The 17,967-nt window shown below is 33.0% G+C and overlaps 1 protein-coding gene and 1 long non-coding RNA gene across 2 annotated transcripts in view; both read right to left on the bottom strand.

Moving 5' to 3' along the window:
* LOC143920959 (uncharacterized) overlaps positions 1-17,967 on the bottom strand; it is a 561,395-nt gene that overhangs the window by 200,148 nt on the left and 343,280 nt on the right. The window lies entirely within an intron of this gene.
* Positions 800-7,890, bottom strand: LOC143921557 (clavesin-1-like). The gene is made up of 6 exons (XM_077444904.1): positions 7,070-7,890; positions 5,107-5,335; positions 2,944-3,100; positions 2,710-2,852; positions 2,469-2,630; positions 800-2,387 (listed from the first exon to the last, which is right to left on the bottom strand). Exons 2-6 carry the CDS (start codon positions 5,326-5,328, stop codon positions 2,193-2,195), a joined length of 879 nt encoding a protein of 292 aa, XP_077301030.1. The 5' UTR covers positions 5,329-5,335; positions 7,070-7,890; the 3' UTR covers positions 800-2,192.

The raw sequence follows: 17,967 nt of genomic DNA, 5'->3' as shown, positions 1-17,967 counted from the left end.
AACGGTTAAATAGTGAAAGAAAAAGAGATATATAAAAAAAACCTACTTTTTAGAAATGTTGGTCGAGACAAACCGACTGGTTGGAGGCACAGGACTAGGATTTCCAAATATTGAAATATATTCGAACTTTGAATATCGGATAGTAGCTTTAAATTATTTAGATTAAGTTTCGGAAAAGTAAAGATATCATTAAATTTTAAAAGAACCCTAATCTGGAACATCGGATAGAATCAAATCTGCTGTAGATTTGATTCTATCCGAAGAAATCCAAAATTCGTGCTTTTCGCTCCTGCTTAATGTGTAGGTAAATATTGAAAATACTTCATATCATTTAAAGTATCGTATATTAATATTTAGTAAATATTATTTACTAAGATTAATTAATGCACATATTAAAATAAATGAATATTATTTAAAAAAATAAATATTATTTAATTCGAAAATTGAACAGCTTTACTCTGATGGGTGAAAGTTTAAAAAAATGACCCATTTTTGGAATGTTTTGTATGGGCTCAGGTCAGGAGCCCTGTGTCAAGGCGCTCTCGTAAGTAGTGTCCTGGGCCAGGACATTGATCTTTTCCAAAAACTATCTGGGATTAGAATTCCATGAGATAGTATAAAAAATGTATATTACAGCGGACAAACAAACATACTATGTATATATGTATCATCATCATCATCATCATTTACAGCCATTCGCCATCCACTGCTGGATGAAGGCCTCTCCAACATGCTTCCACTCGTCTCTGTTTTGCGCAACACTCATCCATCTCATTCCGCACATTTTCCTAATTTCGTTCACCCATCTTCCTTGCGGTCTTCCTTTTACTCTTTTGCATTCTCTCGGGTACCATTCAAGCACTTCTTTTGTCCACCTTTCGTCCATCCTCCTAGCTACGTGACCCGCCCATTGCCATTTCAATCTCTTCACTCTATTCACTATGTCCACTACCCTTGTCATACTTCTCACCCACGTGTTCCGCTTTCTGTCTTTCCTCGTTATGCCAAGCATACAGCGTTCCATACTTCTTTGAGTGCATTGGATTTTATTTAGCATCTTGGCTTTCAGTGTCCAAGTTTCACATCCATACGTCATCACTGGCAATATGTATATAAAGATATTTATGTAGTTTACATGTAATGAATGCAGATTTATTTATTTTATGTATATAAATTACACTGCAGTAGTATTACAGAGTAATCTAGAGCGCTACTGCGGCCATAATTTTTATAAAATAAATTAAATTATCAGGCGCCTAAACTTATGCAACTTCTTACACTTCGAAAACGGAAATGAATTTTTCCGAATAATTTTCCTGTAACGTATATAGTAAATATGTTTAATGACACACAATAGGATCTTTTGTATTTGCAGTGGTGTTTTATGTATTTATTTTTGTGTGGTTACACCTGGGATTTTTCAGGTAAAGTTGGATTTTTTTTATATGCACTATAATGTAATGGTATAATACAAATATTAAAATAAGTAATAAATTTAAATACATATATAAATGCTTCTTTCCAGATACTGCTTTGCTTTGAAATTTTTTTTTCCAAAAGTTGTTGAGTTTCTGACATACAGTATACATAACTATTAATTAACTATACACATAATAATATCTGAAAAGACATTTTCTAAGAAAATTGCTATTAAGAACTACGACTACTGAATTATTAAAAAAAACATGATTTATTTATTATTTATTTAATGTATACTTAAAGTAGTTAAATTTCTTTTTCAGTTGAAATTATTTAATATAAAAAAGAATGAACACATATGTACATATGTATATATGTATTTGACTTTATTTGCTCTAAAGGTACATACAATATAAAATATTAAAAATGGCATGTTTAAAGGCACTAAAATTACATAAATATTTTTTAGTTAACGAACAGATCTCGTAGTCTTCTTAAAAATAATTTTTGTCAATTAAAATATAATCACTATAGCAATATACATATTAATGCTTGTCACAAAATATTTCTTCCAAGCTATTAAACAAATTGATTTAAATATAACATAAAAATTGACTAATTGCTATCACGGTTCACACATCTTTTATTTTATAGTAACTTTATACTAGATATTGATTTCAAATTGAAATTTTGTAAAAAATCATCTTGTATAACGATGCAAGACTAAATATCAAAGAACCTATATATAAATATGAACTATCACTATGCGGAATTCATTGTTTAACCTGATTATTTACAAATCCGTAAGAATTCCACTTTTGTATGTGGTCAAGATAAATTTCAACACATGGGAACCAATCGGCTGATGTGTAGTTCATTTCTGGCAGTTCACCTCCATAATTTGTTGGCAAAAATTTAGGATCTAGGTGCTTGTGGAGTGATGTCATATTTGCCTTGTGGAAGAACATCTATAGAAAAGAAAAACATTACATAAAAAATATTTGAATTATTTATTTCGCATTTTAATATATATGTATATAATGTCTTACCCTTCCCCTCAACTTGGTTCTCACTAGGGGCTTGAACAATTGCCATACCATATTGAATATCCATGGCTCATTGATAAAGTGCACTTCCTTCAGCCTTACAGGCATAGCATCTTGAATGAATGACAACAATCGTCTAGAAAATGTAGGACCCAATTCTTTAACCTGCAATTATCAAAGGTGTTCAATGTATAATAATTAAAATAATATTAAATTGTGTAGTTCAATATCTTTGACAATTTACCTGTTTCATGCCCATTCCATCGAAATTCATAATAACCACTACACCATTCACTTGAGTTTCAGGTTCTAAAATTGCAGCTTCGTGTATTAAATAAAATACTCTGAACAGCTGATCGGCACTCACTCTTTTTGTATCCCAAATACCTATATAATGTTTGCAAACATATTTAGTCAATTATTGATGCACACTAAATAATGTTTTAATAGCAATTCATTCAATTAAATTTGTATGTACCTCCAACATTTACAATTAAGACTCTTCGTCCTTTTTGATCTCTGTCTTTTAATATATTGACAACATCGTTTCCAACAAATGCATCCCTCTCATCTTCTGGCATCAAATTGGCCAATATATCTGAATTGTTTTTCTTGAATTCTGCTATTCTTCTCATCTGTTAAATAAAAACAAAAATATAAAACATGGAACCAATTTCAAACCAAAACCATATAACAATATATTATTATCTTATATGTAGTATAGATTATTATTGTCATAAAGGCAGAGATAGGATCTAAATTAATCAATGAATATTTGCGGAATGTACATACATACATATAACAGCAATTGATCGGCATCTAATATCTTAAATTAATCTTAAAAAAATATAATTGCTTGTACATATGTATAGAATATTCTAATGGTGGGAAATACCACTTCAAAAATATCAAGATGATCAACTTTTTTATATTTAATCATTAAAAACATTAGATGCATTCGAACAAATCTAATTAACAGAATATTTCCTGCTTTTGACAACAAAAAAATACTATGACGTAAATCGACGACGCAGATTTAGAAGTAACAATCGAATACATAAATACATTTTTCCTTAACTTTTTACCTTTTTTTCTGATATACACCATGAACTTTGTATTGTGAACTATATTATAACCATTAAAAAAGATCAAAGAGTACAACACTTCGGACTATTTCACCACGCGTTTTGTGTTTAAAGTTTAATGTAACAAATGCGTCAACACGCTAACAGGTCAGGGCATAGGTTATGCGAGTAATCAAAATGAATGGAAGGAAAATTATATTTATCATATAGAATAATTTGAGTTAATTAAAATAATCGAACTGTACATTTAAAGAAATCAGTGATAAAAATTAAGAATGTGTTTCATTTTGTGTATGTAATAACAATCCCGTTTGGATAAGATCGTTATTAATGACAAGAAAGATACCTACATACATATTTATACCATGGTGTAAAAGTAGAGAAAAAACTGAATTTTCATCAAATAGCACATGTTTTACTAAAATATATATGTACATATATTCGTAAATTCCTTTGTAAGGTACTATGTGTAACAGACGATATTGTTTATAAGGATTGTAAATAGGTTTTTGAGCTCTTTTTTCTATTATGCTGTAGATTAACATTAAAATAATATAATACTATGATTACTAACCAAATTAAATTAAATTGTAAAATAGAAAATGATCAGTATATCAGTAGCTATTAAAATAGATATAAGATGTATTGTGAACATAATTTCGTAATAATAAAAAGCATTTAAAAATCAAAATCAAATATTGTTTATGAATAATATAATATACTCGTATCTTTGTTCTGATTTATAATAATTATGACAGATTTGTTCATTTAATAATTCTATCATAATTCAAAAACAATAAAATTTTGCTATGATTGCGTAAACATATTTTATGTTCAATGTCCACTTGTGTCCTCTATGATAATTTGAATACAATAAAAATTGTCATAATGCCGCAAATCAAACGTAATCACGTCAAAAAACATGCAATAAATTGACTCATGACATGTGTATCCTCTTTTTTCAAAATACATAAGGTACATGTGTATATTTACATATATGTATACATACATATATATATAAGCCGATATATATATATATATATATATATATATATATATATATATATATATATATATATATATATATATATACATATATATATATATATATATATATATATATATATATATATATATATATATATATATATATATATATATATATATATATATATGTAATTATATACATACATTTGTATTTATATTTCGATTCATTATAAAATATTGAAGAATATAACTGAAATGAATCTATTAATATATTTATACCGAGATAAAATAGAGCGGATATAAAAAGAGTTCAACGATTTTAACCTTTACTCAACGTCACTTTTACTGATTGATGGAAAGAGAACAATTTTTCAACATTATTTATCTTATCAAACTTAAATTTTTGTTATTTCATATTACAAATTGAGAAATTGATCTCTACAAATGTACCTACAACATTTTGACTTATATTTTTAATACACACACGATAGAAACTATCCTTCAGTTTGTACTTGTGTTCTTATACATCGTACATGATAAATGAAATTTAAAACTTGTTTTTGACTTACGAATTCTAATGCGCTCTCCGGATAAAATTTGCAGGGTCTTAAAAATATTAGAAGGAATTCATCATCGTCGCGATAGTGGATGGTCCTGTCGGCGTGTAGAAGTTCTCTAAGTTTTTCTGTTGCTTCTTTGACCCTTTCAGGAGTTTCCCTGAGTTGTTCTTCGGCGATTTTCATTGTCTCCGGCCTCAAAGGGTCCGTCTCGATGCGCAATCCTTTCGACATCTTTGTTCTGAAATCAATATTCAATTCATACACCATTTAAATAGATTTAAAAGCTTCAAGCGTTATATAAGCTAATTAACCTCGATACTTGATCAGTGGTTTTAAGTGTAATCAAAATGCGGTTTTGCCAAGTTGTGTGTGAATGACCCAGTATCTTCTCGCGCAAGCAATATTCTATATCATGGTCCTTGAGTATGATCGTTAACGGGTCACAAAGTCAAAAACTGACAATGCAAATAAGATAATTTGCCGTACGTACGTTTTGGTAATTGTGCAGCTATTCAATTTTAGCATATCGCTATTAGGAAAATTTTATCTTTATTCTATTTTGAAAAATAAACTCCGAACAACAACTATAACACGATAAACATTTATATTGACTGCCATGTCGTAAAATTATTTGGGAACCCAAATTGCTCTAAATTACTCTTTGTTGGTAACAGAAAAAGAAAAGAGACTATTGTTTTTTTTAGTTATTAATATAAGTAAGATAAAAACTGACGGAAAAAAGTTCATCTAGATTTAAACATTGAAAATACGAGACCACTTTTCGAGAATTCAAGTCATTGTTTAACATATTATACATACATATATATATATATATATATATATATATATATATATATATATATATATATATATATATGTATGTATATATATATATATATATATATATATATATATATATATATATATATATATATATATATATATATATATATATATATATATATATATAATATATATTATTTTTATTTAACGATTGACTTATGCAATAATTTTACGATCGATATTTCCACTATATAAATAAATAAATAAATAAAGTCTTCAAAGATGAATGCTTATTTTTTTTTATTGTTTTTCCACTGTTTAAATATACAGGTTTCAATTTAGAAATATAAATTTTATTAAGTTTATTTTTCCACGATACTCTAGCTTGTATGCTGTATACTCAAAAGTATTCTGAAAAAGTTCAATTTTTATTTATTTTTTCCAAATTTCACCCGCCCGAATAACTTGGTAAGTAATCTAATATATAATTTCGAAAGAGACTTTGTATGTATGTATGTAAGGTTTGTGTGGTAGAATCCGAGACGTTAAATTTGATAAAAAAAAACAAATGAACATTCAAATAAAATAAAACTATTCAAATAAATTTAATAAAACGGTTACTATTAGATTAGCCATGTTTAAGCGGTTTATATTACAAATACCGAGCGAAGCCGGGTAAAACCACTAGTTTTACTATAAAAGGAGGAAATTATTTGTTTGAGAATAATTAACCACTGGAGTTTTGATACAAATAATAAATTCGTATGAAAAGTATGACAAAATCAACTTTTACTCTTTCTACGTAGTTTTTTTTTCTTCGACGTTATATGCGTAATTGTATATATGTACGAAGCATATAAACAGACTTCAGAATTACGCATCAAATAATAACATAAGTAAAAACAAAACCCAGCTAAAGATTCAAACTGTGTAAATACGACAAGGCTGTTGTTATGACCAAATGTGCGGACATCTCTTTCGCACGACATACAATCGAAAGAGATACACCTATGTATTCGCATATTTATTAAAAACATGTTGATTTGGTACATCAAAACAAAAACAAAATTTAAATTCAATTTTTTTTAATTAAAATGATTCTTGGTCTTATTTAAAATTCAAATGAAACGTTGTATTTTTATAAACGGCGCAAACACGAATAAATAAACGATCGATGCAAATTTCTCACCTTATTGTTATCGGCGGCCAAACGACAAGTCCAACTCCTTCAGTTGCACGAATGTTCTTCAGGTTACGGCACTGAGCACAATGACAAAATCCCAATGATCACTCGATAAATAAGCGTTGACATTCGTCATCATTTCATACTGAAATACTGATATCATTATCTCCCTCACTCTCCGTGTCGTTGGCTTCGTAAAACAAAAAGTATTAAACAAAGTGTGGATGCTTATCTGACACTTTGTACCATCGCAAAGTTCAATCCGTTACCCCTATGAGATCGTTATATATTCTGACCAATGTGATTCATCTGATACGTACAATTAGTTCTTATCTCCAAAAGGTCATAATAATCGGGTTAATGTGATCGAGTATAGCAGTTTTTAGTATAGCAAGATTCAGCAAGAAAATACTTCACGAAAAATTTTCCCAATATATGCACATACGAGGATGATTTTTACTTGGAAATTTGGAACCATACACATAAATTCGTATACTATAGGTACATACTACATACATATGAATAAGTATTAAAAAGTCAAGTATTTTTGCTGAATATTTATTACAAAAGATTTATGGAACTACCTATACCTACACAATGTTTGGTTCTTATGTTTATCTATGTACATATATTGTGCAATTTCTTATAAACAACGACATAAAATGCACTTTATCCACATTACTTATAAACTGTTCAATTTCAATCATCATATAATACTTAATACAAGGACTTATGTATAGAACAAAATAATATTAAAAGATTAGATATTACATATGTATGTATGTATGTGCATATGTACATACATATGTAGTTATCTCGTAATTTATTTCATTTGGAGATTATTCAAATTAATTGCTCAAAAAATCAGTTGTCTACGCTTTTTTATAATTATATACAAAAAATAAACGAAATTTAATTTATCAAAATTATTACTTACTAGTGTTATGCCCGATGAAATATCATCGCATAGGTTAGGGCATAGTAAGCTTTTAATTAAAAAAAAAATTAAAAGAAATGTGTTGGTCCTGTGTTCGATCCGCACGCACTCGTATTTGTTTCGAATACCTTTTAAATATATTTAATTTAATATTTATATTTAATTGTTTAATAAAAAAAAAATGGTAAAAACCACCTATCTGCCCACATATCTAATATATATGTAATTTCGAAAGAAACTTTGTATGTAAGTATGTATATATGTACATAAGTATCTTTGGTTGGGAACTTCTAAAACAAAACAAAGTTTATATGGCGACAATTCAATTGGTTGAATATTATATTTTGTTCGATTCAAATAAATTTAATAAAAAAACAAATGAATATTTACTATTAGATTCACCATGTTTAAGCTGTTTATATTACAAATCCTGAGCGAAGCCGGGTAAAACAACTAGTTAACAATATAAAACACCAATAGAAAAATTAATTAATTTAATAAATAAATTTTCGATAGATGGCGCTTAATGCTCGGAAACTAATTGCCCTAGCGCAAACATTGGTAGCAAATAGTATATATTTTATTGAAGTTTTTGTGTTGATCTTTTATTATGTTAATATTATATTTGTACGCTTTATTGGCAGTGTTTTAGCTGTGACGTACATCTTTCGAATCCAAACAACTATTTTAGTACGGCGAATGTTATCTGAAAACGACACACAGACACACAGAATAGCGCTATTATATATACATACGATGTGATTATGCATAAACTTTTACGATTTTCAGAAGACAATATTTCGATAGCTCATTAATCACTTACATTTTCAACAATACTTATTATTTTTATGAAAAATCAAGACGTCAAGGCCGCACTATTTATATGTTGATATTTGTACATAAATCATATTTAACCCGATATTGTTATACATAAATGTGATATCGCGAAGATCTACATATGTATTTGATTTAGAATAGATTTTACGTATTTTTGGTATCATGGCCATAGCACATATTTTAAATACAATATTCTTATCAGATCGATTTAAGTGATCTTTGCCTTGTCGGAATTTCAAAGGTGTCGTCACACACCTGAACTTTTGTATCGATTATTAAAAGTATCAAAGTTCATTGATTTTATCGCAATTTAAGACAATTATATCTGATATAAAATTTAATGATGATTTACTAATCAATAAATGATGGATACATATGTACATATGTAAGTACGCTTAATCCATACGCATTACTTACGAACAAAACAAATATCCCTGTACAATATAATTTTGACCCGAATAAAACTTTGTTATTGATATCGTATATAATAATTGTCTAATGCGTACTTATTATTAAATTTTATAATAGTTAAATTTTAAATTATTAATTCCGTTGATCCGAATTGCGATATTTTACCGATTGCACAATTATGTGCACACAGGCTATTAGTTTTATATAGTCGATTTTTAATATTCATTTTATTATAGTACTTACGTAATTTACTCAAGCTACACATGTATGCAATATGGGTCTACGTGACGAGACAGAATGTGAAATTACAGAAAACACAAATATCGGAAGGCAAAGATCAAAAATCGAAAGATCCTAAGTCGAAAGATCAAAAAAAATTGGTGCATGGTAAACGGTACATACTCACGTACATACTCACTTAATTTGCGCGAGCAGGATACAACAGGAACAAGAGGAACATGCTTTTCCTCCCGTATTCTGCGCGCGCACATTAATACGGGAGGAAAAGCCTGTTCCTCTTGTTCCTGTTGTATCCTGCTCGCGCAAATTAAGTGAGTATGTACCGTTTACCATGCACCCTTTTTTTTTGATCTTTCGACTTAAGATCTTTGGATTTTCGATTTTTGCCTTCCGATATTTGCGTTTTCTGTAATTTAACATTCTGTCTCGCCACGGAGACCGATGCAATATATGTAATGGTGATTGACGATCTATATACCATTTAATACCTTTCATGTATTTATAAAATACTAGTTGTTTTACGCGGCTTCGCTCAGTATTTGTAATATAAACAGCGTAAACATGGCGAATCTAATAGTAAATATTCATTTTTTTTTATTAAGTTTATTTGAATCGAAAAAAAAATATTCAACCAATTGAATCGTCGTCATATAAATTTTGATTTGTTTTCAATTCCCAACCAAAAATACTTACATACAAAGTCTCTTTCGAAATTATATATTAGATATGTTTATACTTTAAGTTTTATTTTATTACCTTTTATTGGGGATAATCTGGTCATAAATATTGATCTCGTAACGTTTTGACAAATATCCATAAAAAAATTAAAACAGTTGATAATTAGTTTCCAAACGTGTTGGTCAAAGTCTATGCTCAAAAGGTTAATACTGTATAACGCTTATCACTCCTTTTCTTCTATTTTTCATTCGTTAATTCTTATCAAATCTGGTTGAGTACCTTATCAAATCATGGTACAATGGTACCTAATGATCTCTTCGTTTATAGAAAGTAATTAGTAAGTGCAATCTTGTTTATCGTGATTTTAATCAATCATTTAAATTAATTGAGAAAAATACAATCGACATAAACTAATTTGTTAAAAAATAACTTCAACTCCTCTACTATGATTTTTCGTTTTTCGAATCTATATTTAAAAATCGATTTTTTATTATTGAAATGATAATTTTGAAATAAATATATAAGGGCGTTTTCAGAATCTTGGAATGGGACACAGCATCAATAAGTTCAATCAATATATTTTGCCAGCGATGGTTAGAAGAATGGACGAAAGATGGACAAAATAAGTGCTAGAATGGTACCCGAGAGAATGCTAAAGGGTAAAAGGAAGACCGCAGGGAAGATGGATAGACGAAATTAGGAAAATGTGCAGTGATGGTGAATAGCTGTAGATGATGATGATGATGATGATATAAGGCAACTCATTAAATAAAAAGTAAGTATTTTGCTTTGTCCCTGTTAAATAAATATTGTCGTTTCATAAAGAAACTAATAAAATAAAATCGATTAGTACAACGATAATAAATAAAATATGTAATAATGTACATATGTAGATTGATATAATAAAATACAATTAGGTGTACAAGTAGACAAGTAGACACCTGTATTTGTTTTTTTTTTATTTAAATTTGTTTATCTCACCTTTGTATTACTTATCACATTAAAAAAGCAAACATATTATGGATACTTATTAATATAACTCAACGAACGCGAGAAATAGATGTGAATTGTGAAATTTTCTTAAATCTTCATTAAAAATAATTTGAGTGATGCACTTTAAAACAGGAGTACAAATCAGATAAGTTAGTGGCAAGGAGCTTCTCAATATAAAATATTTGTACAATTTCAATGTACGTGTATTTGATTCCCAAAAAAATTAAACCTACCCGATTAAACTAATAATTTAAAAAAATACACTTTCGTCAGAAAAAAGTAATTACGAACTGAAAATTTCGTATCCATAACTCATATGTACGCACTTTTTTTAAGTTTCTAAAAAAACTCAATGACAGTTTAAATCCACTATAGTTTTTTGAATCCATTTATGTACATAGATATATCAGTATTCATTATCTTCAAATTTATTATTTGTACCCACTTGAGAATAATTTACTCGGATTCCTAGAACCCTGGATCAAATAGATCAGTGTTACTTATAACAGAGATTAATGAAATTAGTTGCAAACTGTAATGATAATTTAACTAGGTCATACAAAATAAATACATATTTGTAGTTAAATCAATATAATAGCAGGAAAATCACTGCAAGCATTGGCCATGCTAAAATTATTTACCATTAGTATATTAAAATTGAAAAATAAGAACACTGTCATTTCTGAACATATTTTGTACCCTCGATGATTGATTGACTACGACTCCGATTTCACATTTAATATTGAATAACTAACGAACGTGTACAGCGACTCACCAATACCCAACGTATGCAAATTTGAAACGCATTGTTACTATCTTTGTCTTTTTACAAGGCTTCACTTCCACTATTAGTCTGACACTATTTTTATTATTATTACATTATTATTACATACCTCCTTTACGTTTCACTTACGATTACAATTCAGGAAAAAGTTTGCCTCTTATCCGATCGTTTTCATACTTTGCCATATTGCTCATTTTGGTCATCAATATAAGTAAATGGATCCTCCGCCATTACAATGGTGCAAAAATATCGTATAAGACGCGTTTGATATCTGCCCGGAGAGATTGTCGTTGACGTTTATCCATCGTTTTTTTTATTAGTTTTAAACATAGATGGCGGTAGTAAAATAAAATTATTGTTTTTATTCAAAATAATAATTTTATATACAAATTATAGAAGAGGTATGTTTTTAAAAAACTTTTTTTATGTATATATTTTCTCGTGACTAGATCAAATTGAGTAGAGACCGATATTTGACAAATCAGTTACGCCAAACGGGTACATTTAATTATGTACATTAAAAAACACAAAATATTAAAATAAAAAATGTTAAATTCTTTTTTTATGATTTACATATGTATGTGCCAATCTGTATATGTACATATGTACGGTAGAAATATTCGAAAATTAAACAAATCGGTGCAATGAAACTACGGCTGTATTATATGTACATATGTATGTACCCCTAGAAATGGTCTTAATGGAGAAAGTGACTACATATATAGTGAGATATAAAAAAATCAGGACATTTATAATGGCTCAGCCTGAATGATTTAATGAGTAATAGTCGCTTTCTTAAAATATAAGTTGAAAAACATATTGCGGAGTGTGCTATGTAGTATGTATATGTATTTTTTTCTTCAAGTAAGATAATACAATAATAATAATAATAACTTTTGTATTCCAGATGATAGGGAAAATGGTGCAATTCCCATCGTCCATATATGTATGTAAATAATATACAGATAATACAAATATATTATGATATAATAATAATATATAATCAATAAAGTCTATTTATGGCGGTCGATGAAGTAGCTAGCTCCCATCCATCGTACATACAGAGATGAGCGGTAATGAGAAGACGCGGCAGCAAACAATTTGACGATGCAAATACTCGACGACGTAGAGAGGCCGCTCTCGTCCTGAGAATGGCCTCAAAATGAGGCGCGTGCCCTTCTACAAACATCTGCAAAGCGTTGTAACCTCTTGGTAGCACAAAGAAGCCCGGTAGCAGTTGTTGCATTCAGTGGTGTCACCCCAATTTTGGAACAACGGGTTTCCAAATGTTTTTCGTCCAAGGCACTATTACATGAAAGTTCATTAAATTTTCAGGATTTGTACAATTTTTGACAAAAATCATATGAATTTTTAGATTAAATAATGGGTTTCCGGAAACTTTTGATTTTTAACAACGGGTTTCCGAAAACCTATGGAAACCATTAGGGTGACACCACTGGTTGTATTGTACCTTTATCCTCTTCATTGTCTTTTACTTGTATTTCGTCCATAGTTCAACAGAACAGAGGCTAATACAAAATGACACAAACAATTATTATCTCTTTACCTCTGTACTGGAGTGATATAACCGCCTTGCTGACAATATTATCTCACACATATTGAACTTCACAATAAAATGAATTTTAGCCATATTATTTTGAAAGTAATTTTGAGTAAAAAACAAATATTTAATATGGGTAGACTATTACATATTTGATTGTACTGACGGTGAAAAGCGACGTCCTCGACTGATTTGTCGAGGACTAATGGTTTCGATCTTTTGATAAATTAATATTTTTTAATACTATGTACTAGTAATATCTTACGATCAACCAGACCAATGTTGGTGCAGTCACTTTATCTTATACGGCTCGGTGATTATTCCGCACAAAGTAACCTCACACACGTCACTGAAATCTCAATCACAGAACATCTGGAACCCGAAAATTCTATCCATCGAGAGTCACGGAACTATCATTCTATACTATGCCAGCAGCATAGCTCGGTGGTTGGGCTTATGCCAGCAGCATAGCTCGGTGGTTGGGCTTTTGCCTAGCACCGAGAGGTACCGGGGTCGATCCCGTGAGTTGACCTCGATTGAAAATAATTTATTCTGAGTATATCTTTAATGCTGCTGGTCAGATTTGAATATTTGTGGTCGGTCGTTTATTATCAGAGTTTGCCAATTTTTCTCATTTCATTGTTGAAACGGTTTCTCAATTAAATTGACTAAAAACCTTTTTACCTACTATGTCACAACTATTTGAGTATAATTAATGTACAATAAAATTTATATAAAAGTTAAAATTGGTAGAAATCTCGTTAATTTCGAATTTTCAGTGTCTCATTATTCAGCGACTTATAATAAAAAAAACGTGTAATAAAAAAAATGTTGCATTGTTTGTAATTGGCCAGGAAGCCGCATTGAAGTTTACCTGTTAGGCCTTCCTGGTATATATGAATGTAGGAATGATTTTTAAACGAGCCGAGCCGTATGTGTGGTTGGTCAAACTGCTAGGGATAAAGTATGTGTGTGGTATGCATGGGAGAGACCGGATGCGTGTTGTTATGGTCACTTGTTGGAGAACAGGCCGGAAGATATGTTATAATAAATAGTTCTGACTTAATCTGCGCGTTTCGCTTGGAATCCTTCACATCCGGATCCTATATGTATATAATAAAATAAAAAATAAAAAAATACTAACGATTGTCGTGTGTCATGTCATGATTATAATGGTTCGGTGATTACTAGTCAAATGTGAACCGGTCACAGGACAACCGGTCGCCCTAGATCAGTCACACGTGATCACCCGTCACACTAAAATTGGTCACGAGAAAACTGGTCAAACCCGAAAATTAGTCACGAAAAAACTGGCCACACCCAGAAATTAAAAATTGGTCGAATTTTTGGGTGTGACCAGTTTTTTCGTGACTAATTTTCGGGTGTGACCAGTTTTAGTGTGACGGGTGATCACGTGTGACCGATCTAGAGCGGCTGGTTGTCCTGTGACTGGTTCACATGTGACTAGTAGTCCATTTACCGATTATAATCATGGTCAACAATTGTCGTGTGCGCGACCACAATGTGCGAAATCGTCTGTAGGCGGGGTACGATGTGTTGACCGTATCCCGGCCTAACGAAACACTGTTGTGCTAGTTTTATAAAGTTTTATTGTTTGCCTAAGGTTGTACAAAGGTATGGTATTTGTGGGCAAAAGTATGTCGTTCAGAAGGTCTCTGGATGCGGCAGTGTGTTACTGGCTCGTTGTTCGGCTATGTTCGGAAGGTCTCTGGATACGGCAGTGTGTTGCTGGCTCGTCCGGCTGGTTGATCTTCCAAGTCCGCGTAGTGTAGTGGTGGCGGGTCAGGAGCTGTATGTCGACGCTTGCTGCTGTGGGTCGACTCGCGTTGTTTGGGTTGTACCTCCTTTTATAGTGTTTCTGGAATCGCCTGACCGATGGTGGTGGTTTGTTGATGCGTAAGAAAGGAATGCACTTTTGTCGAGGCGTAGAATTTTCTGGAACGCTTGATGGAAGTGGTTATTGATGCGTGCGAGCATTTAGTTGTTGATGCGTACAAGAGGAATGCACTTTTGTCGAGGCGTAGTATTTTCTGGAATGCTTGATGGAAGTGGTTGTACGAGCATTTAGTTATTGATGCGTACAAGGGGAATTTGCTTTCGTCGAGGCGTAGTATTTTCTGGAATGCTTGGCGCTGTTCCGCTCGATGTATTTTGTTGTTGCGGAATATTCTCGAAGGTTTCGATGACGATGACGACGACGAGATTCCTACATGGCTCTCCGGTGAGTGTTAGCGATGTGTGTGATTTTGTGGGAATCTTGATGTGTTGGAGTCTATTGACTCGATGGCGTCGTTGTTTGTCCGGTTGTGCTGGAGAAAGTTGTCTCAACAGCGGGTCTTGTGTTGCATGCCGGTCCAAGTCTTGTTCTCTACCAGGTTGCTTATTTTGGGCGAGCTGCGTTGGTAGTGAAGGTTTGTGATGGCTTGGATGGTGCTGTTGTGCAGGCTGTTGTGTTCTGCGTGGAGTCATTCGCGTGACTGTTTTGCTGGTTGTGCTGGAGTTAGTTGTCTCGGCAGCGGGTCTTGCGTGAAGAACGTTGGTTGACGAAGTGCGTTGAGTGCTGGTCTTCGTTGGTTGTGCTGGAGTTAGTTGTCTCGACAGCGGATCTTGCGTGAAGAACGTTGGTTGACGAAGTGCGTTGAGTGCTGGTCTTCGTTGGTTGTGCTGGAGTTAGTTGTCTCGACAGCGGATCTTGCGTGAAGAACGTTGGTTGACGAAGTGCGTTGAGTGCTGGTCTTCGTTGGTTGTGCTGGAGTTAGTTGTCTCGGCAGCGGGTCTTGCGTGAAGAACGTTGGTTGACGAAGTGCGTTGAGTGCTGGTCTTCGTTGGTTGTGCTGGAGTTAGTTGTCTCGGCAGCGGGTCTTGCGTGAAGAACGTTGTTTGACGAAGTGCGTTGAGTGCTGGTCTTCGTTGGTTGTGCTGGAGTTAGTTGTCTCGACAGCGGATCTTGCGTGAAGAACGTTGGTTGACGAAGTGCGTTGAGTGCTGGTCTTCGTTGGTTGTGCTGGAGTCGGTTGTCTCGACAGCGGGTCTCGTTTTGCGTACCAGTCCGAGTTGTTCTTTTCTACCATGTTGCTTATTCTGTCTAGGCTACGTTGATAGTCAAGGTTGGTGGTCTGGACGGTGTTGTTGTGCAGGCGTTGTGCTGATTGCTTGAAGCTTGCGGTTGCGTGAAGCTTGTGGTTGCTCGAAGCTTGCGGTTGCGTGAAGGCTTCTGGCTGTTGCCTTGTCGTGGCGTTTGTTGGCTGCTTTGTAGGCTGCGCTGTGGGCTGCTATGTAGGCTGCGCTGTGGGCTGCTATGTAGGCTGCGATGTGGGCTGCTATGTAGGCTGCGATGTGGGCTGCTGTCGTGGCGGCTGTTGGTTGTTGTGGAGGCTGCACTGTGGGCTGCCGTGTTGACTGCTTTGAAGGCTGCGTGGCTCTTAGTCGGGGGTCACCAGGTATGGTGAGGTTGGAAGTTGACTGCGCTGTGGGCTGCTTTGTTGACTGCTTTGAAGGCTGCGTGGCTCTTAGTCGGGGGTCACCAATGTAGGCGGGGTACGATGTGTTGACCGTATCCCGGCCCAACGAAACACGGTTGTGTGGTTCAAAGATGGGGTCACCAATGTAGGCGGGGTAGCGATGTGTTGACAGCGCTGTTGAATGATCAGAAGGTTGCGTAGATCACGTCGGGGTAGTACCAATGTAGGCGGGGTACTTATGTGTTGACCGTATCCCGGCCTAACGAAACACTGTTGTGCTAGTTTTATAAAGTTTTATTGTTTGCCTAAGGTTGTACAAAGGTATGGTATTTGTGGGCAAAAGTATGTCGTTCAGAAGGTCTCTGGATGCGGCAGTGTGTTACTGGCTCGTTGTTCGGCTATGTTCGGAAGGTCTCTGGATACGGCAGTGTGTTGCTGGCTCGTCCGGCTGGTTGATCTTCCAAGTCCGCGTAGTGTAGTGGTGGCGGGTCAGGAGCTGTATGTCGACGCTTGCTGCTGTGGGTCGACTCGCGTTGTTTGGGTTGTACCTCCTTTTATAGTGTTTCTGGAATCGCCTGACCGATGGTGGTGGTTTGTTGATGCGTAAGAAAGGAATGCACTTTTGTCGAGGCGTAGAATTTTCTGGAATGCTTGATGGAAGTGGTTATTGATGCGTGCGAGCATTTAGTTGTTGATGCGTACAAGAGGAATGCACTTTTGTCGAGGCGTAGTATTTTCTGGAATGCTTGATGGAAGTGGTTGTACGAGCATTTAGTTATTGATGCGTACAAGGGGAATTTGCTTTCGTCGAGGCGTAGTATTTTCTGGAATGCTTGGCGCTGTTCCGCTCGATGTATTTTGTTGTTGCGGAATATTCTCGAAGGTTTCGATGACGATGACGACGACGAGATTCCTACATGTCCATTTACCATCTTACACACATGGAAAGAAAAAATGGGAAAAAGTTAAATTTTTTATAAT

The sequence above is a fragment of the Arctopsyche grandis genome, chromosome 13 (assembly GCF_051622035.1).
Source record: "Arctopsyche grandis isolate Sample6627 chromosome 13, ASM5162203v2, whole genome shotgun sequence".
In the NCBI taxonomy this organism is placed as follows: Eukaryota; Metazoa; Arthropoda; class Insecta; order Trichoptera; family Hydropsychidae; genus Arctopsyche; species Arctopsyche grandis.
The sequence above is the reverse complement of the archived record's forward strand: the minus strand, read 5'-3'. Positions and strand labels throughout refer to the sequence as shown.